This window comes from Andrographis paniculata, unplaced genomic scaffold, assembly GCF_009805555.1.
Source record: "Andrographis paniculata isolate CXL003 unplaced genomic scaffold, ASM980555v1 Contig11END, whole genome shotgun sequence".
NCBI lineage: Eukaryota > Viridiplantae > Streptophyta > Magnoliopsida > Lamiales > Acanthaceae > Andrographis > Andrographis paniculata.
The window spans coordinates 2,922,628-2,949,922 of record NW_026137391.1 but is presented as its reverse complement, the minus strand read 5'-3'; the positions used below and the strand labels follow the sequence as shown (position 1 = coordinate 2,949,922).

The following is a 27,295-nucleotide window of genomic DNA, read 5'->3' as shown; positions in this document are numbered from 1 at the left end:
AAAATGGTGTATCCGCAATGGAAGTACTATGAGAAAATGACAAGGTAGGTTGTTTTCCCAACGAACAATCCACACAATGAAAAGACTCAAACTTAACAGAACCCAAACTACCCTGACTAATCAAAGACCTGACTTTATTGGAGGACGCATGACTGAGACGATGATGCCACTGAAGGCAGGATGGTGTAGAGGTGGTGGCAGCCGAGATAGAGGGACGAGGGACCTGGAGTGACGTAAGTTCAAATAAGCGGCCCGTCTTCCGGCCCTTCCCAAGAGTCCGCCCGGTTTGCACGTCCTGAACCTGCATACCAGTAGAAGAAAATATCACTGTGAGACCTTGATCAACTAATTGACCAACGGAAATCAGATTTAAGGTTAATTGAGGGATACATTATGTGTCGGGGAGGGATAAGGATGAGGTGGATGTATGTCCGGTATGGGTGATGCGCATATGGGTACCATTGGCAGTAAGGATAGGAGGTAAGGATGGTGCAGTGGATGTGTAGGTCATAAGGCGTATATCAGAGGTCATATGATTACTGCAAGCAGAATCAAAATGCCAAGAAGAGTTACCTGATGTGGTAGACATGGCGGTATTGGAAGATAGAACCTGTTTAAAAAGAGCTTCCAGGTCCTGAATCGTAGGAGGCGCAGGTGTTGCAGAGGCTGTGACAAAGGAGGTACCAGACTGAGGTCCACGAGAATGCCGAGGCTTGTAGTTACTACTGCCAGAGCGAGACGGCCTAGTGGGGCAATACTGTATGGTATGGCCTAAAACATGACAGTAGTGACACTCCACCTTTGGGCAATGACTGAAGTCATGATCAGAAGACTGACATCTTTTGCAGCGATGAGAACGACTCTGAGTAGGAGTTCGGGCAGTGACCGCAAGAGCAGAATCAAGCTGAGGAGCCTTAGCTAGGAGGAGACGAGTTTCCTCAAACAGAATTTCCTGAATAGCTGCATCCAAGGTAGGAAGTGGATGCCGATGTAACAAAGAGGCACGAACTGCCTCATACTCTGGACGCAAAGCCATCAAGACCTGAATGAGGCGAAGATGATCAGGACTGATCTCTGCTTGATCCAACCGATGCCAAAGGGGTTGCACTTGAGCAAGGAAGTTGTTGATAGATTGTCCTGGTTCCTGTTTTAGATCATGCAGAGTGCTTCATAACTGATAATAGTGTGCCAAACCAGTAGCACGGAAGCGGACTGCCAAGAAATCCAACACTGCCTTGGCAGTGTCAAATTGGGCAAGCTGAACATGGATCGCCGGAGGGGAAGTATTGAGCAACCAAGTGAGAATTTGATGGTTCTTACTATCCCAATTCTCCAATTTTTCAATATAAGATTTAACAACTGTGGCGGTAGGCGTAACTTCTCCTATAGAAACCGGAGCAATGGGGGCAACTATATCTCCCGTAACAATTCGCCACAATTTCCAACCTATCAAAAAACTTTTCATCGATTGTGCCCACAAACTGTAATTATCTCCGGACAGAACAACATTGATCGGAATATGTACATCCATCTTTTCCATAGAAATTCAAGAGAAAACAATATCTCAAACCTCAATCCGAAAGCCGAAACGACAGAAACCGAATCAAACCCGAAACACAAAAAGTCAACCGGATACAAAAAACTGCTCAAACGGAAGAGGTGAAGATACCATCGCGGAGGAAATCAAATTCCGAACATGACGGTGCAAAGATCGCCGCCAACGGCCGCCGCACGCGCCTCCACGCGCCGGCGAGGCGTCCGGCCAGAAAACTCGTCAGGCGCGTGTGAGGCTCACGCGCTGCTGTTCGCCGAACTATTCCGGTGTCCGGCCGGTCTCGTGACGGCGAAGACGATGGTGGTGGCGGTGACGGTCGGAAGTGGTCGGAAATATGCTATCTGGAATGCGTGGGTTGTTTTGATTTGGTCGGAAAAAAGCATGGCTCTGATACCATGTTACGATTTATGGAATAAACTCTATTTTCGTTAATTTACAATAAGGGTACAATATTATATTTATAGAAGAGATATATTAGGTAGGATAATATATATAATATATATATACAATATATATATATATCAACACGTACAAGAGAATGATAGAATCTATATATGATTAACAAAATAAAATAGAATTATACTCCTTGATCAATTTATATAAACATTTAATTACTAGAAAAAGTACGTTGTTTACAATTCAAGAACATGCATATATCAGGGGCGGAACTAGGTAGGGATAGGTGGATCAGCTCACCCCCAATCCTCAAAATATATGTATTTTTGTGTATAAAAATAATAAAATTATGTATTTTATAATAATTTATCCCTCTTGATTTTTTATTTTATGATGTAAAAAATTATAAAATTTTTGTTCGTATGTTTATTTGTACTTTTAGCCTTTAAATTTATTTTTTATAGTAGAAAAATATTAAATGTCATGTAATTTTGTTGAATTTTTTTCTAAAATATTTAAATTTTTTAACTTTTTCTTTATAGTTCCGTCACCGCATATATCGTGTAGAAAAATATGACGAATTGATTATCCCACGGGATGAATACACACTACAAAAAAATTAGTATATTTGTAACGGAATTTCGTTCCTAAAGTTCACGTAGCTAACGTAATTCCATCTCTAATTCCGTCTCTAATATCATTAGTAACAGAAAAAGTGAATTTAGTAACAAAAAAATTTCGTTACAAAATTGATAATTTCTTGCAGTGACATGAGTATAATATAAGTATCAAATAAAATAAAAAGTAAAAAGAGTATTTATATACGTGGGGATTTATGGATAACTGAATTAGAACATGAACTTATTTATAATATAAGTATCAAATAAAATATAAGTATCAAGCTTTCTGTATACATATAATCAAATTATATGAACTTGTTTATTTTCAACTCCTATTTAATAAAAGAAAGATGATACGTACAAGAAAAAGTATAATGACTTGTATATAACTAAAAAGATACTCCCACATCTCAATACAATAGTCTTATTTATTATTTTTTTCGTCCCAAAATAATTGTCTTATTTCCATAAATAGTCATATCACCATAAAATTATTCCTATTTTTCCATTTTATTACACAATTGCCACTACTTTTTACACTAATACACTCACAATGGCAAAAAAGTTTTTTATCATACTTTTTACCAATTACCAATATAATATCAATATTCTTTAAATCTCGTGTCCAACCCAATTAAGACTATAATTTTGAGACAGAGGGAGTAAATAAGACTCCTTTCCTTTCGGAACAAATGATTTCTTTTATTTGGGACACCGAATTTAATCTAATGAAATTTAATTAGTTAATAATAATTATTATAATTTGTGATGTTATTTTATTACTCCTCCGCCCGATGGAATTAGTGTCATTTTTATTTTTTTGGCCGTCTCACAAAATTAATATCGTTTTATTTTTAAGTAATAATCAACCACTAATAATTTAAATTAAAAACTTAACTATATTTTTGAATTACTATTACTCATATCTTTAGGGTTTGTTTGGTAGTTAGACTTGAGTTTTTTTAATGTTAAATTAATTTTTAATGTAATATAAAAAAAAATAATTGATTTAATATTTTGGAAAGAAAAAATTAATGAATTTGATTGCTTTCAAAAATAAATGATAATTAAAGATTTGAGTTTTAAATTTTAAACATTTATAATTATTTGGTATAATATAAATGAGATTAAAATGATGTTTAAATATTAAAGTACCTTTAGTGTAAAATAAAACATACGGATAAATATTTTATTTGATGTATTTTAGTTAATATATTTATAAACAAAAAAGAGTGACTAGTGAGTTTTGAATTTGAATTTAATTTATTCCTAAAAATAAAAAATAAATATGGAATTGAGTGAAATAAGAAAAGTTAAATTTAAATAATTCATTAATATAATATAAATATGTACTGATATAATATTGTAAATATTAAATTAACTTTTAGTTAGAGAATTTACGGAAAAAATAAATTTTGGTTCCAACATAACTAAAATTTATCAATTTTGGTCATAATATAAAAGATTTATCAATTTTAGTTTCATTATAAACCATTCCAATCAAAAAAACTAACGGAGATTGTTGATGTGGACATAACGGAGGTGACGTGGCAGCTGACTTGAAAACTACACGGCCATGTATATTTCAGTGTATAATTATACAAGAATATGTTGTTACACGACGACCGTGTACATTTCTGTTTTAATTTAAAATTTTATTTTTTGTTATATTTAAAAGAAAATAATTATTTTGAATTTAAAATAGTTAATATAGTTAAAATGGACAAAATCAATAGTAATCATAATATAATTAAAACTTATCAATTTTAATTCAAATATAAAAATTTATAAGATATATTCTTTTGATATATTTTGTCTAAAATTCTATTATTCATAAAAAGAAAAAAAAAAATTATCTTATAAACATCCAATTGCAGAACTATTTTTTAGTTTTGTATATTATAGTAGTATTAAAAATTAATTTATTATTTCAATACAGTAAATGGATGTTCGCAAGAGAAATTTTTTCGGTAAATAGTAGCATTTTAGACAAAATCTTCAAAAAGAACATACTCGATAAATATTTATATTTGAACTAAAATTGATGCATTTTAATTATATTATGATTATTATTTATTTTTTTCAATTTAACTATATCAATTATTCTGAATTAAAAAAAATTAAAAAAATATAAAAAAAAATAAAATTTTAGATCAAAACAGAAAGGTACACGGCTGTGTAGAATTATATATATGACCATGTAACAACATGACCATTTATAATTATACACTAAAATATACATGATTATGTAACAACATGGTCGTGTATAATTGCATGACTATTTATAATTATACACTAAAACATATATGGTCATGTAACAACATGGCCGTGTATAATTGTACATGGTCGTGTAACAACATGACTATGTATAATTATACACTGAAATATACATAGCCGTGTATAATTGTACATGGCTGTGTAGTTTCCAGGTCAGCTGCCAAGTCACCTCCGTTATGTCCACGTCAGCAATTTCCGTTAATTTTTTAACGGTGGGATCAAAATTATTTAAAATTGTTTATAATGAGACCAAAATTGATTGAAATTGATTACAATGGACTAAAATTGATGAGTTTTTTATATTGGAACCACAATTAAGTTTTTTTTCCGAGAATTTAATAAATATTTTAATTTGAATTTAAGGGTGTATTTAATTAGAATTTTGTTTTTTGAATTGATGATTGTGAAATTATTTTTTATTAATATATATTATTTCTATAAACTCATTTTAAGTACACTTGCTGTAGGCAGGCCGGAGCTTAAAATGTCATTAGGCCTAAGGTTTAAAACTTAAATTTTATTAATAATATATTTATAATTAAATTTATAATATATTATTACTTCCTCCGTCTCGGGTGTAGATGACTTTTTTTTGTTAGATAGTATAAATTAGTAAGTTATTAATAATTTTTTATGATGTTATTTTATTATTTTTTATATGAGCAATATTATTGATATTTTAAATATTTTTAATATTATATCTCAGTAAAATATATACAATATGAATATTATTTAACAGATAAAATTTATTTTTAATTAACTCAAAACTATATAAAAAATAATGAGTTTTGAAAATAAATAAAAATATTAGTTTATTAAAGAGATATAAATAATGAGGTTTTTAATGGATTCTATGTCTAAGACTTAGAAATTTAATTAAATTAATTTATATTATTAAGTATATTTAGATGAATTAATTTATTAAAAATAGAAAGTATCCTATTTTATGGGATAACGAAAAGAAAAAGAAGTCATCTATAATGCAACAGATAGAGTATTATACTTCAAATAATAAATTCAATATGAATAAATAGTATATAATTATTAATGACATATAATACTAATATTGTATATTGATATTTTTTTTAATTTTATAATATTTTATTATATCATCATTCAGTATAACAATATTTTATGAATTACATACATACATAATTTTGAAATAAGATTACGTTTTAAAAAAAAAATTTAAATTAAATTACAAAGTTAAAAGAAAAATAAAAAAATATAAACAATCGGTACTCGTTCTTATGAAATAAATTATAAATGTGTAGTTTACTTCCATCGGAACATCGATGTAGTGTATTTATTAATTGGAAAATGGATGACGGTGGTGTGGTGTGTTCTTTTGAAAATTTTGATCCAAAATTTTACTATTCATGAAAATATTTTTCCAAAAAATATCATACCAAAAACTTATTTTTATTTGTTATATTATACTAAAAAGTTAATTTTATATTCAAAATATCACGTCAACCTCTATTTATATTAATTATATAACTATTTCAATTTAAAACTTTTATTATTCAAATCTTAAACACAATTTTCAAACTCTCAAAAGAACACATTTAAATATTATATTTAATAATATAAAATATATACTCTCGAAAAAATAGTAACTATTCACTAGTAATTTTAAATTTAAATTATTATTTCTATAAAAATATTTATAAGCATTATCATGATATTTGTATATCAATAATAATATATATCTCTTGTAAATTAAAAGAAACTAGTAAAATACCTGCTTATAAGAAGAGATTTGATAACATACAAATTTTTCATAAATATCAATTAAAATCCCATAAAATTCATAGGTTTTTAAAGAAGATAGGTGTTGAATATCTAAATATTTTAAAAGACTTTAAAAAGTTTGGCATTTTCGGATTTTAAAAGACTTGAAAAAGTTGGAAATTTTTGGATTTTAAAAGATTTTTAAAAGTTTGGATTGAATACTTCTATATTTTAAAAGATTTTTTAAGAGTTTAGATTGAATACACCCTCTTTTTTTTTTTTTTTAATTATCATTATGATCAATTTCTATCTTCACTGTATTGAGGAAATGTAAGCATAAACATTTATACATTCAAATAATTCTAAGGACTTTAAACTTTGTAATTTTCACAATATTGTTTTAGAATAGTCGATAAATATATACTGACCTTGGTTCGAATTTATTTTCATCAACGATAATGATGGAATTCTGTTTTCTCCCTATTAGCCTGGATCCCAAAAATACATTATTTCTTTAGTGAGAGAAATGAATTTATTATGGTCCTATTATAGGTAGAGAGGACCAAATTTCCTAAAGTTATAAAAATTAAACCTCATTTTATCAACATGGATAATGATAAAGTTGTTTTAAAATACTTTTGATTTGTCTAGACCAAGTCCTCCTTTTATCTATTATTATTATTATTATTATTATTATTATTTTCATTATATTTAAACAATTAATTAGATACAATATATCTAATTAATAAGTGATATGAAACCAGATCTTACATTTTCCTACTTGATCGAGTGACAGAACATGCCTTCATGATTTAAATAAAATAATAAACTTTATGCGTACAAGTCTAACATCGTTCATTCAGTATATACTAATATGAATCATGGTGGTTCTATATCATTGAATCAATATAGTCTCTTCCATGTACCACACATTAGTTTTTTACTTTATTCATGATTGGAAACTTCGATAATGGTCCACATTAATGTCTAAGATAGACTAAATCTTGTTGAAATAATATTAACAATCATGCACACAAAAAAATGAACAAAAATTATTCAATTTTAGAAACAATGCATAAGGGAGCTCAAGAATGTAATACATAAGGCATAATGTTCATCAAATTATATTTATAATGTTCATTCTTTCAACATGTACAATAAATGTCTTTGGAGGCAGTCCTTTAGTCAAAGGAGCTGCAATCATAAGTTTTGTGATAATATGCTCAATTGACATCTTTTGTTTATGAACTTCTTCTTTAGCAGAAAGACACTTTAGATCCATATATTTTGCACATTTGAAGTACTTGTTGTTTTTTGAAAAGAAGACTGCTGCGTAATTATCGCAATAAAGTTTCAACGGCTTGACAATGTTGTCGACTATTCCAAGCCTCAAAATAAAGTTCCATAACCAATTTTCTTGAATTGTGGCCTCGAAGCATGCCACAAATCCAGCTTCCATAGGGAACGCTGCTATGATAGATTACTTCGGACTTTTCTATGATATTACTCCTCTGGCTAGTAAGAACAAATATCCATATATGGATTTCCTAGTATCAACACATCTGGCATAAACAAAACCTGAATAACCAACCACCTCTAGACAATCAGACATTCTCTAAGTGAGCATGTGGTCTTTTGTCCATCGTAGATATCTCAACACTTTCTTTGCAGTCTTCCAGTGATCTAATTTTAGATTGCTTTGGTATTGACCAAGCATTCCAACAGCAAAGTTGATGTCTGTGCTCGTACAAGTCTACGCAACATTACTTTCCACAATTGATGCATAAGAAATTTTATTCATTTGCTTGCGTTCCAATTCGTTTTGTGGACATTGCATAGGACCAAACTTGTCATCTTTCTGAATTAGAACGACGCTAGAAGAACATCTTTCCATTCGGAATCTCTCCAAAACTTTGTTGATATATGCTTGTTGAGACAACCCTAACAATCTTTGTGATCTATCACAGAATATTTATATTCCGATCACATAGGTTGTCTCACCCATATCCTTCATTTCAAAGTTTTTAGAGAGAAACTTCTTGGTATCACATAATAAACCAAGATTATTGGTTACTAGCAAAATATCATCAACATAGAGGAAAATAAGCACGGTCAGAAAATCCAGTTTGAGGACGGCACGGAAAAACTGTAGTTTGACTAAAATATTAGGCCTGAAATAATTTGGGGCCGGGCCGAAATGGCCGGATTTATAATCCATGCCGGGCCTGGGCCTGCTTAAACTGGACCGTGCTGGCCCGGCTTAGTTTGAAAATAATTAATTAATATATAATAATATTAATATTATGGAAATAAAAATTTAAATTCAAAATGACAATTCTACCCATTTTCAATTTAAACCATAATGAATGGTCCAGATTCTATTAGCATGTTGCTGATGGATGCACCAATCAACACTGAATCCATCCAATTTTTATCTATTATAATGAATGGTCCAAATTCTATCAGCATCGTGCTGATCGATCCATCTCCAAAATGAAGTTAAAAGACATTAAGGGTGTGTTTGGTACATGAAATTGACAGCATAGAAATGAAAATGTTTCTATTTCTTTTGTTTATTTGTTTGAATTAGAGAAATGAAATTTGAGATATAAATCATTGTCATTTATCTATTTTTATTTATCTCTTATATCCAGAGAAATTGAGATAAACGATATTGCAATATATATATTTTTTATTTTTTATTTTATCTTTTTTATACTATTTAATTTTTATAATTTTTTAAAATTATATTATTTCAATTTTACAAAAATTACATTTAATTTATTATTCAAGTATTTAATTTTTACGATTTTTCTTTAAAAAAATATACTAAAATATAATCTTACAAAATATTGTATATAATTTATAATTTAAAAAAAAAAAATCACCAAAAATATTTTTCATGAATTCATTCCTAAAACTCTCTTTTGTCATATGACTAATTTATTTTTGTCTAATTTATTCAATTCTTTTTATATTTTTCAACTGAATTCTCTATTTTACCGAATAAGAGAATTAATTATCATTTTCTAGTCAATTATTTTTATCTCTCATTCTATTCTCTATTTTCATTTGAGTGCAGTTCCATTCTTCGGAATTGGGGAGGAGTGAGGTTTCATTCATTCAAACCCATATTTACAGACATAATACTTCAATAGGAAGGAAAATAAAAACATACATAATGGCCACGTAGTGCCTTCTTGCATTGTGCATATACGCTACATATTTAACATCTACTATAATATTTTATATACACACTTGTAATGTACTTAATATTAAAGAAAAAATAAAAACCAAGACAGCACACAATTTTATGCATTCTCATTCTTTATAAATATGACGAATTGCTTGGTAACAGATCACATACACATTTAGAGGGTTTTTACAAACTAATCTTTTCTTACATTTTGTTTTGTTCCAATATGGAGAGGATCATCGTCTCCAGCGAGAACATTAAGCCAGATTTGCCAACGCCCCGACACTTGAAAACTCACAAGCTGTCGTTGCTCGACCAGATCATGGCATCAATTCTGGTCCCAGTCGTCTTCTACTTTCCTTCTCCTCTTCCTCAGTCCTCTAATCACGACCTAGACTTATTCATTTCTCATACTACACAGCAACTCAAAAAATCCCTTTCAGTAGTTCTGACCCGATTCTACCCTTTCGCCGGGAGAGTCAACCTCGACGACAACGGCCACTCCATCGACTGCGCCGACCAGGGAGTTCATTTCACAGTCGCCAAGTTCCCCGGCCACAACCTGTCCGATCTTCTGGAAAATCCAGATCGTACTGATTTGCCGAGTCTCCTCTTACCAGGGGTCGAATTTATTTACGGGGAAGTTGACCCGGAGTCGAGGGTCCTGATGATCCAAGTCAACTATTTCGACTGTGGTGGCATTGCCATGGGAGTTGTTTTCTGGCATAAGCTTGCTGACGCAGCAACTATGGCAAATTTCTTGATTTCATGGGGAAATGCCAATCGAGGATCTAAACATGTTGCCAGTCCTAATTACATCTTCCAAAATCTGTTCCCCCACAGACCCGAATTGGTCAACCTGCCTCAACCCACTCTTCAGCTGTCGACCAAATGGGCGTTGAAGCGTTACGTGTTCGACGCCTCTACAATTTCAGTCCTTCAGCGGCTCGAATCTTCGGGCAGCGTAAAAAATGTTACAAAGGTCGAGGCTGTCTTGACAATCCTCTGGAAGTGCTTCATGGCAGCATCCCTCGAAAATGGCAAATCAGAATCCTCCCTGATGCTGACAGTCGATCTTAGAAGGAAAGCCCAGCCGCCTTTTGCATCCGACTGCTTCGGTAATTTCATCTCGTTTCCAGTAGCAGAAAGTAGAAACCATGATCGGGCAGACCTGCCGAGAAAATTGAGGGATGCAATAAGCAAGATCGATGAGAATTTTGTTACCAGTCTGCAAGGAGATGGCGATTTCATTGGCAGGCTTCAGAATTTCTTTGGCAGCAGATTGTTAGCCCCTGACGAATCTGATATTCTTTTCATCTCCAGCTTGTGTGGTTTCGGGACTTATGGCATTGATTTTGGATGGGGAAATCCAGTTTGGATTGCGCCGTGTTGCGATACCAGCAGTGATTTGAAGTCGAAGTCGCTGCGAATGGCAAATTCAGTATGGCTAATGGACACGAGAATCGGGCATGGCGTAGAGGCAATCGTCACTCTGAAAGAGGAGTATATGCCGGCGTTTGACCACGCCATGAACGTGCTCCAGGGCCTTGCTGCATCCAGCCGCATGTGATCCGACGGCGGCGCGTGTGGTGCTTTCTACTTGAAAAATCTAGAAATATCATGCTAATTTTGCTATTTCTGTTGTGATTAAATAGTATCTGCTTTGCTTTAAGTTTGTTAGCTTGGTTATATGTTATATATGCTGTGATGAAATGCTAGAACAAGGGTCTTAAATTAATCTAATATATTTTGTATTAATTTTTACATATGAGTTAGTTGATACAAATTAAAAATTTTACCCTATCACGATAAATATCAAGAATAAAAATAAAAATCGACGGGAAGAAACCATGCAAAGATCAGATCGATTTTAAGTAAATGGCGCAACATCAGACTAGCTACGAAATCTCAGCGACTGTTTGGTGCCGAAAAGAAAACAAGTTGTGGGATGTTCAGATTTGATTAGTTTTAGAATGTGGGTTTTATTAATAATTATTTTATGCTTCGTTTGAATCCTAATTTCAATAAATTACGACATACTTCCATTGAATAAAACAAAGTTTTGAAGTTTATCCATAAACAGGGTTCTATGCATGTCCTCTCTGCTCTGTTTCTCTCCATCGTCTACAGCGTGGTTTTGTAGCAATTTTTCTCTTGATTCGGAACAATTTTGGTATCAGAGCGTAGATATGGGAAACAACTCCGGATTGAGCATCTCGCAGCGGGCAATTCCAATTTGTTCAGGCAAAAATTATGAATTTTGGAGTATTCGGATGAAGCCTCTACTCAAATCGCAAGATTTGTGGGACTTTGTCAAGACCAGATACTTGGAGAAAGATCCCAACGAAGAGAGATTGAGGGTGAATAGAAAAAGGATTCCAAGCAGTTCCTGACTCAATCTTTTCGAAGACTTCAACAACTTCAACAGCAAAAGAAGCATGGAACACCTTGAAAATGGCATTTTAAAGATCTGCGAACATTCTTGCCATGAAGTTTCAAACTCTCAGATGTGATTTCGAAACAACACATATGAAGGAAGGAGAAAGAGGCAACATTTTCTCACTAGAGTGTATGGAATTGTAAGTCAAATGAAGTCCTATGGAGAAAGGGTTTGTTGAAACGTGACTTGGATTTAGTTGTCTACGCGACTTAGATCCAAAGCGGAAAGGTTGTTTCAATTGACAGGTCTCTTTTTGGCCCATCTTAATTAATAACAAATGGACTTAGAGTTTAGAGTGTTTTAGGGGTGCTTATAAATAAATAGCGATGGTTCCTAGTCGTATTGTATGATTGTAACTCTCTTAATTAGTATAATAAAATATCTCTGGTTGCTACCCGTGAATGTAAACACATACATTCACCGAACCACGTAAAACATCTGTGTTCTTTATTTACAAGTTGGAGGCAGAAGACAAGTTTTCTAAAGACACGAAAGATGATGTGAAGAATGAGATTTTGACAAATGCTCATTCTGCGATCTTGTCGTTAGTTACTTATGAGGTGTTATGGGAGGTTGTAGATCAGACGACAACTTTTGGGTTATAGAATAAACTATGTCAGAAGTATCAGAACAACTCTCTCACGAACATGTTATATCAGAAGAAATTACTTTACACCCTCTTAATGTCTGAAATTATTTTGGTAAAGGATCATCTTGATATCATTAATCATATTATTCTCGATCTTCAAGGGGTTGAGCTAAAAATATATGATGAAGATCAAGCCTAAATTTTACTGTGTTCACTACCTGGTTCATAAGAGAATTTTGTGGATACTATGTTGTATAGTAGAACTACAAAATCTATTAATGACGTGAAAGATGCTCTTTTGTCTAAAGGATTAAAAGAAAGGTTTATGGGGAAAAGGGTTCTAGTTCAAGTTTGTTTGCAGGTAGGGGAAAACCACAAGAGATGGGTAATAGAAATGAGAGGTCGCGTTCAAAATCAAAATTCTCTAGCAAAGTTAAGTGTTATCTTTTCAAAGAGAAATGACACATTAAAAAGGATTGTCCAAAAAAGAAGACAATACAAAAGTTGAATCTAATAACAGTGGTAGTGCTGCGGTGGTATAAGACAATGCTCTCTTCCAGAATTTGAGAGAAACCGACTCACGGTGCTGACTGCATAGGCAATATTTGGCCTTATACACACCACTGTGTATAGAAAACTCCCAATTGCATATGAATAAGGAACATTTTCCATATTTTTCCTTTCTTCTTCTGTAAAGGGTCATTGAGAAACACTCAACTTCATTTGTGCGGCTAATCGAGTGCTATTGGGCTTAGTCATTTCCATAAAAAAAACCTCTGAAGGACCTTTTCAATATATTTTTTTCCTATGATAACCAAATTCTTCCATTCTTTCTATCTCATAGAATTTTTAAACTGAGAATTTAATTTTTCACTCCTAAATCCTTCATAGCAAATGACTTGCTCAACTCTTGCTTCAATTCGCCAATATTTGCAGCACTCTGACCAACAATAAGCATGTTGTCGACTTAGAGCAACAATATAATAAAGTCATTATCGGATAACCTTTGCACAAATACGCAATAATTAGAAGTGAGCTTTCAGTAACCATATTATTGCATAACTGACTTAAACTGTTTATACCATTTTCGAAGAGCTTGCTTTTAGTTGCTGTTATGTATGGTTGTTGTTGCTTCTCTGATTTTTTCTCCAAAGGATAATTAGATCATAATCATCAATTAAGACTAATTACTTACTAAATTTGGGCCTTCAATTCACATATTTATGAGCCCAAACCAAACAAAAATTTAGTTTAAAGTGCACATTTTGAATTGAGAAACGAGTTTTATTTTCTCTTAACTCATGTCTATATGATACTCAACATTTCAAAGAAGAATGAGAGCTTCGTGAAGTTTTGAAGCCTCTTCATGAAAGGAAAAAAAGAAATTCAATTTGAAAAAGATAATCTGTAAGCAACCTTACTCGTAGTTAGACTGTTAGCCTGTTGAAGTTAATATGGCGGTATAACTGTCAGTCTCTTGTGTTTAATATAACAAGGAGGACTATAAAGGAGGATAGATTCTAGTGTTTGTTCGTGGTCATGAGTCGTCTAAATCTAGAGATAGGTTTATTAAAAGAGTCCTAGATTGGAATTGTCAAACAATCATGTGTGTTGTTTGTTTATCTCTTTGTATTTATCCAACCATAGGTTAGTTTCCGAAAAACCCTCAACTCAAAAGGAAGAACTTGATATATCTATAAAAATATAACAACTCATTTCCATATACCCACCATACGACCCTCATAAACAATACATGGATTGCTGATGTTGTCTCCATTAACCACAGGACACCCATAATCTCTAATAGCAAAGTTAGGACCTCTATCTAGTCCTACCCCATATAATGTAGTAGAATCTGTAAAACCTAGAATCACCCAAGAGAAATTCGGAAACTCTACTCCTCCTCGCATGCCTTAATGGGATCACGTTTGGAGTTTAGCGTATGATCATAAACTATCAAAGACCTCATTAGAAGATACTTTAACAAGTGAAACAACACATAACACGAATGATTATACAGAATACGTCTAAACTATAATTGATCTAATCCCTAAATGATCGTGTGACTACGTCATCTAATTGTCTAACACTATCATCCACTATCTCCAAAAGTGTTACGGTATATCGGGTCGAGTATTCTAACTCCAAATGATGCTCTCACTTAGCTCTACCGCACACAACTAAATAATGGATCTATCAGATATATCTGACAAAATCGTGCAAAATTTGTGTAAGATGTGAAATATGTGAATTTACTGAAAAGGTCCACTGAGATAATTCATCTATTCTGCTTTTCAGAAATCTACCAACACAATAAAAAATATATATATACATATCAAATAGCATAAAATGTTAAGTCCCAAACATGCATACGAACACACAAATTAGATATATACATGCACTAACAAAACTATGCATATAATATCAGAATAATAATATCATCACAGTCTCATGCATATAATTAGATTATGCTATTATTTTATTATTTTTTACATGAGTTGTAGTATTGATAGTTTTAAAATAAGAATTAATATATATATATATGAGTAAAAAAATATTAGAATGTCTTTAAATATTTTTAAAAGATAAATTATATAATACCTCTTGTGTTTTACTAAAATGTACAAAACACCTAGTAATTTATTTATTGCATAAAATCTCTCATGTTAAATTAAATTTTACACAAAACACCTTATTCATGTAAAGTTGATGATTGGTTGTAAACAACATTTAATTATGCAAATTTTATATAAATAAAATATCTTAAATGGTATTGTCTAATAAAATAGATAAATAAATAATTTATCAACAATTAATTTAATAGTTATTTTTTTATATAGATGAATTTTTACATAATTTATATATGAAATCATAAAATAAAGGATTGGTTATTTATTATTTATTTTATTAAAATAAGACTATTTATGATATTTTATCATTTTTATTTATATAAAATTTGTATAATTAAATATGTGTTAAGGTCAACTTTGAACAAAGAGAGTATTTTGTGCATACTTGAATTTAACAAATTGGAGTTTTACACAATAAATAAAATACAAAATATTTTGTACATTTTTTCTAAAATACAAGAGAATATTATGCAATTTATCCTTTTTAAAAACTATATGTCAATAAAATATAATATACAAAATAAATATTATTTTCTAAGGAATAAAATTTTATACAATAAAAAATAAATAATTTTTTTTAACATAAATTATTTTTTAAAAAAAAATACACAACACAATTTTGAAACAATTTGAACCAATGAACTTGCCCTATTAATAGAAAATACATAGCATCACTCTTATTCAATATGAAAGATTATTACAATGCTTTATAGAGATTTATTTCCAAGCTATTACAATACACTCTTGTAAGTATTAAGTGGTGGAGGAGCATGATGATGATAGCGGCCACCACGACGGCGGCGACAGCGATTACGGCCGCATGGGCAGCCACAAAAAGAATGAACATCCTTCCCGGCATCAAAGGAATCAATACTTGTTAACATCTCTTCTCCTTCTTCTTCTTCTCCAATGTTTGAATCAAGTGGTTCATATTTATTTTCTTCGAAACTGTAAACACTGGATGAGAACATTGCAAAAACAGATATTGTAAGGAAGAAAAGAACACAGTATGTACGTGACATTTTTAGATTATTATTAATTTGATATGCTAATGAAAGATTTGGGTGTTTGTGAATGAAGGACATTCCAACCATTTTTATAGTGTACAGGAGGATGTATTATTGGTAGAAGATGCCTGTCTGTGTTTTTTAAAATTGAAAAGCATTCTTGCATTTAATTTTCTTGTAATATTACTAATATTCGAAATATATTATTAATGTTTCTTTCCATTTAATTTTTCTTTTTGATTTGTTTGTTGTCATGGATTAATTTATTTGAATTTTCAACAATATATGTAAAAGATAGATTTTACATTAAGTGATCTTCCACCTAATTTGTCCATATTTTCTATTTTGGTTAGTCCCACATAATTTATTCTTTCTTTTTTTTTTGAAAATATAATTATACACTTTAATCACATTATAAATTTTATATTTTATAATTTTATAATTTTAATTAAACTATTTAGTTATTTTAATCGTATTTTTAATATATAATAATTATTTATACTATTATATTTTTAATTACTTACTAATCATATTTTACTTGTTTTGAAGAAACAACTTTTGTGCAAAGTAATTATAATGAATAACCTATTATCTATCGCTTTTGTGCTACACCAAATCCGGTTAGAAACGATGAAATTAGTTGCATTGATGTGTGTACCTGCCACCATCACTATAAAAAAAAAATAGTATATTTGTAACGAAATTTCGCCTAAAGTTCACTTAGATAAAGTAATTTCATCCTTAATTCTGTCTCTAATGTCATTAGTAACGGAAAAAATAAATTTTGGGACGAAAAAATCTCATTACAAAAATAATATTTTCTTGTAATGCATACCGTCGAAGCCAGCAAAACTGTGCATCCCTTGCGGGAATGTACTCGTCGGGCTGCAAAACTGCCACCCACCCACCTATCCAGGTATTGTGGTGGCTGAAAACCCACGCTAGACATCGGTGCCCAACTTCTTCAAGCCGCAGTTGAGCTTTGCTTGGGGAAAAACTGTGGTAGCGGAGCTGCTGAAATAGCGGCTTCTACAGGCTGTGTGGTAGCAGAGATATATGGATGCTAGGTTATACCATCACTGTGGCGGCTAATCGTTGCCTCCCCCGACGCGCACTGATGTGTTGATGTCCTGGCCAGTGATGGAACTAACTTCGGACTGGGGGGGGTAAGTTTTTTTTTCAATTTTTTTTTTACTATTCTATTTTAATTTCAACATACTTCAAACCGATGATTTTTTACTTTTTTTTATTTAATCAAATATTTTGGCTTTTTTGTGTGTGAGAAAAAATTGTAAGAACCAACTTGTCCTTTTCTGAGTGACTCTATCTCCTTTGATTTTTTTTGACGCCATAGTGAGATAATGAAAATATATATATATAACTAAAAAAGAAAGAAAGAATATATATATAATACAATTATATTAATATTTAAAATAAAATAGTATTATTTTTTTATATAAATATTTATAATTAAAAATATTATATAGTATTGTAAATTAAAATAATAAAATAAAAGACAAAATAGAGTTAGAAATTTGGATTGGGGGGCAAAATTACATAATTAAATTTAAAACATGAATTCTTTATTTTTTTTTTTTTAAAAAAAAAGAAAGAAATGGGCTTGGGGATGTCATTCCGCCTTTGGTCCTAACGCAATCAATCGATTTTGTTGCCTATTCTCTGCCTAAGAATATCCGACAACTACTGCAATGTCATAGAGCGTTGGCTAATATTTTGCGCCGTTCCAAGTCATCGATTTGGAACACACTGGGTGCCAAATCTGTTGTAGCTCAAAATATTTATTTTTTTAGGCTTATCGGGAGCGGCCGGCCGAAAATCGGATGATTTTTCTAGTTTTCTCCAAAAAAGATTCGAAAAGGTATTTAAAAAATTAATGAATAAAAATAAACAGAAAGAAACTATAAGAAATTAGCAAGAAAGAAAAAGAAGCCATGCGAGACAGCAACAAAGAAGAACTCTAAAGTATGAAGATATATATTTAAAAGAAAGTAAATAAACGTGAGCCGGAAGGAAAAATAAATTGAAGAAAAAATTCATAATGAATGTGTCTTGTGTTCCCAAAAATAGAATACAAAAATATATATATACTCTCTCCGTACGTCTAGAAGGTCACATCTACCTTATGCGTCATTATACTTGACATTAAAAATATCCTTGCAATTTTTTTCTTTACTATATTTTGATATAATAACTAATATTAAAAAATAAACACGCAAAAAGTAAATGGGACCTTAGAGCCGGACGGAGGTAGTATTATCTTTAACTTAATCTAAATTAATTAGTTAAGATTTTAGCTTATTTATAATCTACTTATATCCTAATAAATTACCCAAAATCAAATAATATTTTATTTCATAATATTTTGGGAAAATAGATAAACTTATGCATCCATCATCTTTTGCACGATAGTGAGTTAACTAGAGTTCTTCTCTACTTTTAGAGTTTCCGACTGAATGCCTTTGTTTTTTTCTTTGGTATTCTTAATCCCGCGGTGCTTGATTTGGTTGTGATTTTGAGTTACCAATGGAAGGTCTCGAACCTGCTCCGATGGCTTCTAAGATGTCCGTTCCTCTTGATTTCCGCAAGCGATGGGTACCAAAAAAATCGCCTCCGACCAATTTATAGTCCAATATACCCTGGTGTGTTTACTTGTCGAAGTTTTACACTTGATTTTACTATTCCAATTTTTTTTTTCCCTCCAAAAATATCAAATCAAACACCCAATTTTTATTTATTTTATTACACTAAAATTTAATTTTACATTCAAAACATCACATCAACACACGTATTTATATCACATCAACCAACTATTTCAATTCAAAATTTTACTATTCAAAATCAAAATCCAAAACTAAAATCTTGCAAGTAAACACGTAATTCTTCTTCTGGTTTTGTAAATACTTTACATATTTCGCTTTCAAGGGTATATTTTGCGAAGCCGAACCCATCCATCACACTATTATGTCCGGTCGGAAAACAAATTTAGCATCTTATTTTCTTGGATTCCTCGATCTATCAAGGTATCAATGACTTGCTCTCCTTACAAAAACCCCTATGTAATTGGCCACTTGTGGTTCTTAGACTTGTAAATATATAAGACTTTACTTCTCCGAGTTTACAGACCCGACCCGCAACCTAGACCTAAGGAAACTCTTACTCGATGGTCCTTACCTATAGGGAATGTACACTACATTTAGCTTCAGACAATGTTTCTTTTTTTCCCTTTAGTACTTTTAACGATCTTTGTTGAGCCATTGGAACATCATGCATCATAAGCTGTTCTAAGCTTCTAATCCAAAAGCATTCTTATCATCAATTTGTCGATATTGTATTTGTCAAATGATTGGACAGTCTGATTACCCAAACGAAACTTATGGCTCTGATGTACAAATTTATATAGATACAAGTTCACTCACTCTAAAAGAAAATATTCCAACTGTCAACTCTTCCCACAATGAAAACATTAAAGAAGCAAAATATAAAAACATTAAAGAGTTATATGGAGGTAATGCTAGCTGCATATGGACAACGAATATGGCTCTATAAGTCAACTCCCAATCATCAAAATATTAAATTTACAAAAAATAAAAATAAAAATTTAGGATTAAATTAAGCCAAAATCATTAAGGTTGTGTTCTTTTATGGCTTTATCACAGGTTTTTACTATTCAGATATTTTTTTTTTCTTAAAAATTATCACATCAAACAATTATTTTTCTCTTTTTATATTATACTACAAATTTATTTTACATTAAAAAATATTACATCTAACCTCTATTTATATCATATCAAACAATTATTCAAATTCAAACTTTTTACTATTCAAAAATCCAAACCCAAAAATTAAAATTCACAAACAAACACACCCTAAAGATTGAATAAGAAAACAAAGAGAAAAAACAAATAAAATTATTCGGGGGTCAATTTTTTTAATATTATATATATATATATATATATATATATATAACCAAGACTTAACCCTTAAGCCAAAAATATCTCACCACTTTACAAATATTTGACTTAAGAAATTGCTACTTTGAGTCTAAAGCCTTGTGCTCATGGTTAGGGTTATATGATCTTACCTAAGAACTTGCACGTGGTCCTCCTATTCACTTTTTTATGAGGTCTCAAATGAACTATTTATTACATTATCGGATCTTTCAAAAGTTCGAAGATAAACACAATCCAAAATTCAATCGAACACTAACAAACAAACAAACAAACACTAGAGATTCCTCGACATTCTTTTTGGTAAAAAACCAAGCATACACTGACTGCAACAAGAATTTGCAACAACTTAACAATGAATCGTCGGATGGCTAGCCGGCAGCGGCGTGTGTACGTGTCTGTGTGTGTGTGTGTGTGTCGAAGAAAGAATTACAAATGGAGGGAATCTATATGTACATTCAGGACATCATTTTTATGCACAAAACAAAACCATGTCAATCGAATGCGAAACAAATAAATATCTCCTGGATACGAGGAAAAGGCACTGGTCTTGTCTTCATCATGGAGACCGCCAGTAAAATAACAACCAGATGAAGACATCCAGCTCGGCAAACAACAACGCTATCCAGTTCAATCAAAACGGGGTCGTACTATGGTCTCGAGTCTTCTAACGTGGGAGGTAATAAATTAAGGAAACTGCCCTGTGCAGGTTGGTTGGATGTGGAGTTAGACTCCTCACCTGCGCATATTATGATCATAAGTGTGTAAGAACATACATACCATTAGTTGTACGTAAAGAATGATCGTAGGAGAAGAATCTTACTGAAAAGAGACTTCACAGTAGGTCTCTTAGGTTTGGTGCTCTTCTTCTTCAGTTCAGCTGCCGACAAAGATTAAAGTGGTTTCAAACTAGTTTCCGGAAGATATATACAGAATAATATATATGCAGCAACTAATTTCGAGTAATGCGTGGATTAAGAAGCTAAAGAGGAAGACAGCTTACTGATTCCCGGAACTTCGTGGTCATTCACAATTTCGAAGTTCTTATAGGTGTAGCCCATAAAATTGACATCCTTAGATGAAAGCATCTGCATCATCGAACAGTAGTTACTCGGATTGATGACATTATAAAAATGATTTTTAGTGAGGACTAACTTCAACAACTATTTAGTCACTACGATGGGTCCTTGTTCAGTCGTCGAAGAAAAATTGCAGTTGTGGTTTATTCAGTCCACAGTTTGGTCGATGCACACATGCATATAGCTTAATATTGCAATTTCAATTAGGAACAAACTCTTTCCAAGACTCTCGGCATAAATTATTCAACCAGGGATAATTAAAGGATTCGAGTAAACCATAGGAAAGTAAATACTAACCTTCCTCCATGGACCTGATTTTGTAGTTGATGGGACCTGATTGTCAGACTGTAGAAAATTTCAGTGTGATGTTAAGAACAGGAATATATAATGGGTATTAATTATACTATAGATGTAACAGAATATGAATGAAACCTCGTCGAACTTTTCAAAGTTTTGAGTATCCAATTCATCTTTTACTTCGGGAATGAATGCAGCTTTCATTTGATATAACTTATCCCATTCAGTGCCTCTGAACCACGGGTGAGCCTGGGAAAACCGTGAAATTTTAGCTAAACTGTCTGAAAAGGATTATGAATTGTTTCCAAAAAAAAAAAATATATGAAATAGATACCACAAAACACCTTAATCTCATTAGCGCCTCTTGTTCCGAGCCTTTTTTCTACATTGCACAACAGTTTACAAATGAGGTCTTTGGCTTCCCGTGACAGTTTTGCCTCTTCAGGAAACTTTAAATGTGTTCTCCAGTTTACAATCTACCCGAAAACAGAAAATAACTTTTAGAAACCATTACATACACAGAATAGAAAATAAAGGGAAACAAACAATCACTAATAGGAATTGCTGCATGTTCGAAGAAGGAAACAAAAACATAACATGCGGAAGCATTCTTTTATTTAATTAATAACATTAATGATGTTAAAGAATGAAACAATGTTATCAGCTACGAAAAGGGTTACTATCCTATTAAAGGCTATGGAATTTTCAACTAAAGCACGATATTATTATTGTTCCTTGCATCCCAACATTATATGGTGCCTACTGATCACTGAACATCACCCTATCAACGTACAAATAAAATGTAAAAATGTAATGTATCACGTACAAATAAAATGTCAAAATGTAATGTATCAAACACACAGGGAGTGATGCGGCGTTTGTGCTCTGAAAATAATAGATACCACAATTCATCTCAAAATTACCTTTCTGCAAGTAGACATGGGCTCATCTGAATAGAATGGTGGATACCCAACCAGCATCTCATACATTATAGCCCCCAAAGACCACCTAGAGCAAAGACGAATGAACCATAATTAGGCAAACAACTCTATTATTTGGCAGAGAAAACAACATAAAGCAGCATATACCAATCACATTCCATCCCATATCCTTTCTTCAGAAGAACTTCAGGAGCAATGTAATCAGGCGTTCCAACAGTTGAATAAGCCTGCGATCAGTACACAACAATGAATATGAGAATTAATTATCTCAAAGCATTCGATTTATACATATGGTGTAGGAATTAGACACTGTAATCAAGTGTTGTATTCGACAAGGACACTTACAAGCATCCTTCTGTTCCTCTGCCAGTGTTGCAGCTGCTCTTGCTGCGTTCTCCTAGGTGCTGCAGGGCGTCCATCACTTTGAAGAGGTCCACTATAAGCACTTCCCACAGAAAAATCCTTCTCTTGAATATTACTGCAATCTAGCGGTTTGCACAATCCAAAGTCTGATAGTTTCATATGGCCATTCCGGTCAAGTAACAAATTATCGGGCTTGATGTCTCTGCACAATTAAAAAATTGCAACTTAAATCAGACACAACTCTAAAAAATTAGGGCTAAGAAAGTGTAGTAAATTTATCAATCTATAAGAAAATCAGTGCAAACCTATGAATATAGTTGTGCTTGTGGATAGATTCAATCGCAAGAACTGTTTCTCCAACATAAAACCTTGCTTCATCTTCTGTTAATGTATCTTTACGCATCAGCAAAGTCATCATATCTCCACCAGGGAGATATTCCATTATTAGATATAGATACTCGTCATCTTGGAAAGAGCAATAAAGTTTGACAATGCAGTTGCTGTCCACTTCGGCAAGTAGATTCCTTTCTGCTTTAACATGCTCGACCTAGACAAACAGAATGAGGGAAATAAGTGATTTTCGATCATTTTTCATTTATGGGGCAAAGCCATTGATTTCTACCTGGCCCCTACGAAGCATTTCAGACTTTTTAAGCTTTTTCATGGCATATATATGGCTAGTTGACTTCTCCCTACAGACTCTAACCTGCACAAGTAAAACACCTTGGAGTGCTACCATATCAAAATAGAAGAAAATACAGCTAGAAGTAAGTTATCGACGAAAACAAACCTCCCCAAATGCACCCTTTCCAATCATTGTTAGTGGTTCAAAATCATCAGCACCCATTTTATGCCTCTGAAGACGCATGTACTCCGTTTCCTTTTTCTCGAGATACTTTAAAATATTGTTCTGCTCTTCTTCTGAGACCTCAGCATCAGCCAGTTTCCTCTCTAACATATAGCGACTACAGAGGTACACAAATAGACAAGTAATGCTATTCAGAATCACTAGAAGACTCAACTGTAGTTTTGTTTGCTGTTCTAATGTTTACACCGACTCAAAACAAAATTTTCAAATAACTCACCCATTGAAACATACCCCCTACTAAAATAAATATAACTTCTGTAACTTGGTGTACCAGATCGCCAAATCTTAAGTTTATCAACAACATGAAATAATAAGCACAGGAAGTTTCGTTTGCATGCTGATTGGGATTAACTTTCTAAGCCACCATTTTAAACGCTTTCCAGTAAGCCCAACAAGCAGAAAGCCTTCCATTGTATGAACAACTCCCATACACCATCCCGGTTCATCCAATTCAAAACAAGCAGCAACCAATTATGTCAAACCTGCCAAACTCCAGGATTATCCATTTGACATTGAGAAAACACCCATTTCCCTCAGACGTCACTTTTATAAGCATCTACTCACTAAACAAGTATCTCATTGTTTTGACAGCCATCGTATGCTGCATTATTCAGTTCATTAGTAGCATGCTCAATGTCCTAATATCAATTGCTGAAAATTTATATTTCAATGGCATCCGACTAATGTAAGTCGCAATAAAGATGTTAGCCTCTGAAAGATGAATCTTAACCAATTAACCAGACACCCACACCCAAGAAAAAGTAAGCCAATGTTTGAAGCCTCCTGATTATCTAAATTTAAGGTTAATTCTCTGACTGACTTCACCGTTCATGCTTCATGCTTTCCAGAAACAAATGTATGACATTATGGATAGTAAATGCAGCATAGCATAGCTACTTCCAGCAACAACCTCCTTTGCTAAAGTAATAAAGAAAGTGAAACAATCTATTTTAGAGAAAGTAATAAGCTATTGCACAAGCAAATTAATATTTGATAGATTTCCAACATACAAAGAGTGGTAGCATGCAAAGAAACACGGGAAAATACATGCAGTAAATACTGCTCATGATAAAATGAAACCAAAAAGTTATACCGTTCTCTACGTTCTTGCAGGCTTCTCATCTGTTCCTTGTAATGCTTTTCTATATACTGCTTGGCAGCAGCTACCTTCTGCTGGGTTGCATTAGAAGGAGTGTCGTCATTCAATGGCGTTTTTGAACCATCTGTCCCATGAGGCATGGCTTCCTTCTTTTTGCTTGAAGTACCATGTTTCTCTTTCGATCGGTATTTTGCAAACCAACGTCTGGCCGTTTCCATCTATGTTGTATCTTAAGAAAACCAACTTCAGTTCACTATTCAAAATTGAGGATCTCTGATATCTATCTTTAGTAATCTGAAAGCCTCCAATGCTTCAGTTATCAAATCAATCTTGACAGGTCTGAAGTGAAAATGAAGAAAATTGTTGGTGCTACCAAGAGAAATAATCCAAATGTAATCAACAACAGTAATATTTCATTCAACAAATCACTTTTTGGTTGGTATGATATGGACCAACTAAACCTTCCATAATTGGTGCTATCACTTGCGTCCCTTTTTACCTTTGAAAATTAGCCTGTCCCTTTACTTAATTCAACTTCAAATCACGGAATCATCTCCATTGAACTTCAAATTTTTCTTTAAAAAAAAAAATGGAAAAAAACCTTAATGAAATAAAGAAAAAATAAGCATCAAAACAACAATGATCTTACATAGAAGTGGAAAACTAGCCCCAGGTGTCTATCTCAAGTCGCCAAAAATCCGAAACGAGACTAAACAGAATGTTGAAAATTGTAAATCAAAATAAGCTAAAAGCAATCAAATGGCGGAACGATTCAACTCCTTTTACTCTTCAATCCACCAAAGTCGAAAAAGATCTTAAAAAATTCACAAATAAACCACTCATTTTAGATATTGCCATGAAAATTTCACTCCACAAAATTACAGGAAAAAGAAAAATATACTATGACAACCATTTTCAGTGCAAATTCAATACCACGATCGCAATCAAACGCATCAAACCGATCCAGGAACAGAAATGTTCAATAAATCCTGAACTCCAAATCCCAAATATTAAAAAGTAAAATAAAAAAAAAAAAAAATCAGTCACCTGTGTATTCACTCCAGAGAACATGTCATTACCAATTCACCCGCCGCATCAAAGCCAGCAAATGAACATCGACACAACCAGCTCACTACTTCAACTTAATAAATAAATAAAATTGAGACTGCAGCACATCACCGCGAGCTTGCGACCCTATCTTCCTACATATTGTGAATAAAATTCAGCGGAAGAAGAAGACTGTAATCGCCAGTCCATGGTGTGGGTGAACCAATCGCCATTGCAAAGCTCAGACATACAGAGCCGAGATTTCTTCCCATTTATTTATTTATTTATTTTTTTTCCGGATTTTCTTTTTAATTAATTAATAAATAAATAAATATAACTGTACTACTCCTCTTTTTAGGTGGTTTTCGAGCACTAATTGCAGTTTTTCGCTGAGTTAATTAATTGTCAGCTCTTTTCTAACTGTAACATGCCTCAATTTCTCGCTCGAGAAATTCGGACGCGCTTTTACGAGAAATTGGAAAGAGCGGAGAAAGCGCGGTTCTTACACAACGCTTTTGCTTTATTTTTATTTTTATGTGCTTTCACGTCTTTATTACCTTTTAAATTTTAATAAATAGCAATTTATTTGTGGTCCAAATTTTTTTATTTTATCCTATTGTTCTTTTGAATTAGAATTCAATGTACTGTATAAAAATAGTATTTTTTTTATAAAAAAAAAATTATTATTTTATTTTACAATAATATTATATAATTAAGATCAATAAATATTAAAATTAAATTTAAAAGAAACAATTTTTACACATGGAAAAAATGCGGTACTCCCTCTGTCTCATAAAAAGGGTTTCAATTTCCATTTTCGTCCGTTACAAAAACAAGGTACCATTATCTAATTTAGTAATTGTATTACCTACCTAATATAATAAATATCTTTTCAATTTACAATATATTACACAAATGTCACCACATTTATATTACACAATACTAATAAGGGTATTTTTGTCTTTTTCACTACAATCCAATATAATACTAATATTAAAAAATCTACGTACAAAAAGCAAATATTACTCTTTATATGGGACGGAAGGAGTATTTTTTTTTAACCTATTTTATTTCAAAAAATATTATATAATTAAGATTGATAAATATTTAAATTAAATTTTAAAAAACATTTTTAACACATGAAAAAAATGTGGTTTTTTTTTTTTCCTTTTTTACCTCAATATAGCAC

General features: G+C 32.0%; 2 protein-coding genes across 2 annotated transcripts; one reads left to right on the top strand and one right to left on the bottom strand.

The window, feature by feature from the left end:
- The first annotated feature begins 9,964 nt into the window (after nucleotides 1-9,964).
- LOC127250362 (stemmadenine O-acetyltransferase-like) lies at nucleotides 9,965-11,498 on the top strand. Its single transcript, XM_051273609.1, has one exon. It carries the CDS (start codon nucleotides 10,005-10,007, stop codon nucleotides 11,346-11,348), a length of 1,344 nt encoding a protein of 447 aa, XP_051129566.1. The 5' UTR covers nucleotides 9,965-10,004; the 3' UTR covers nucleotides 11,349-11,498.
- A 9,170-nt stretch (nucleotides 11,499-20,668) lies between these two features.
- LOC127249673 (uncharacterized) lies at nucleotides 20,669-26,390 on the bottom strand. The gene is made up of 14 exons (XM_051272608.1): nucleotides 26,107-26,390; nucleotides 25,054-25,398; nucleotides 23,883-24,057; nucleotides 23,715-23,798; nucleotides 23,398-23,639; nucleotides 23,075-23,294; nucleotides 22,877-22,956; nucleotides 22,712-22,796; nucleotides 22,133-22,264; nucleotides 21,924-22,037; nucleotides 21,789-21,836; nucleotides 21,416-21,500; nucleotides 21,236-21,292; nucleotides 20,669-21,151 (listed from the first exon to the last, which is right to left on the bottom strand). The coding sequence occupies exons 2-14, from the start codon at nucleotides 25,275-25,277 to the stop codon at nucleotides 21,063-21,065; spliced, it is 1,635 nt and encodes a 544-aa protein (XP_051128565.1). The 5' UTR covers nucleotides 25,278-25,398; nucleotides 26,107-26,390; the 3' UTR covers nucleotides 20,669-21,062.
- Between the last annotated feature and the right edge of the window lie 905 nt (nucleotides 26,391-27,295).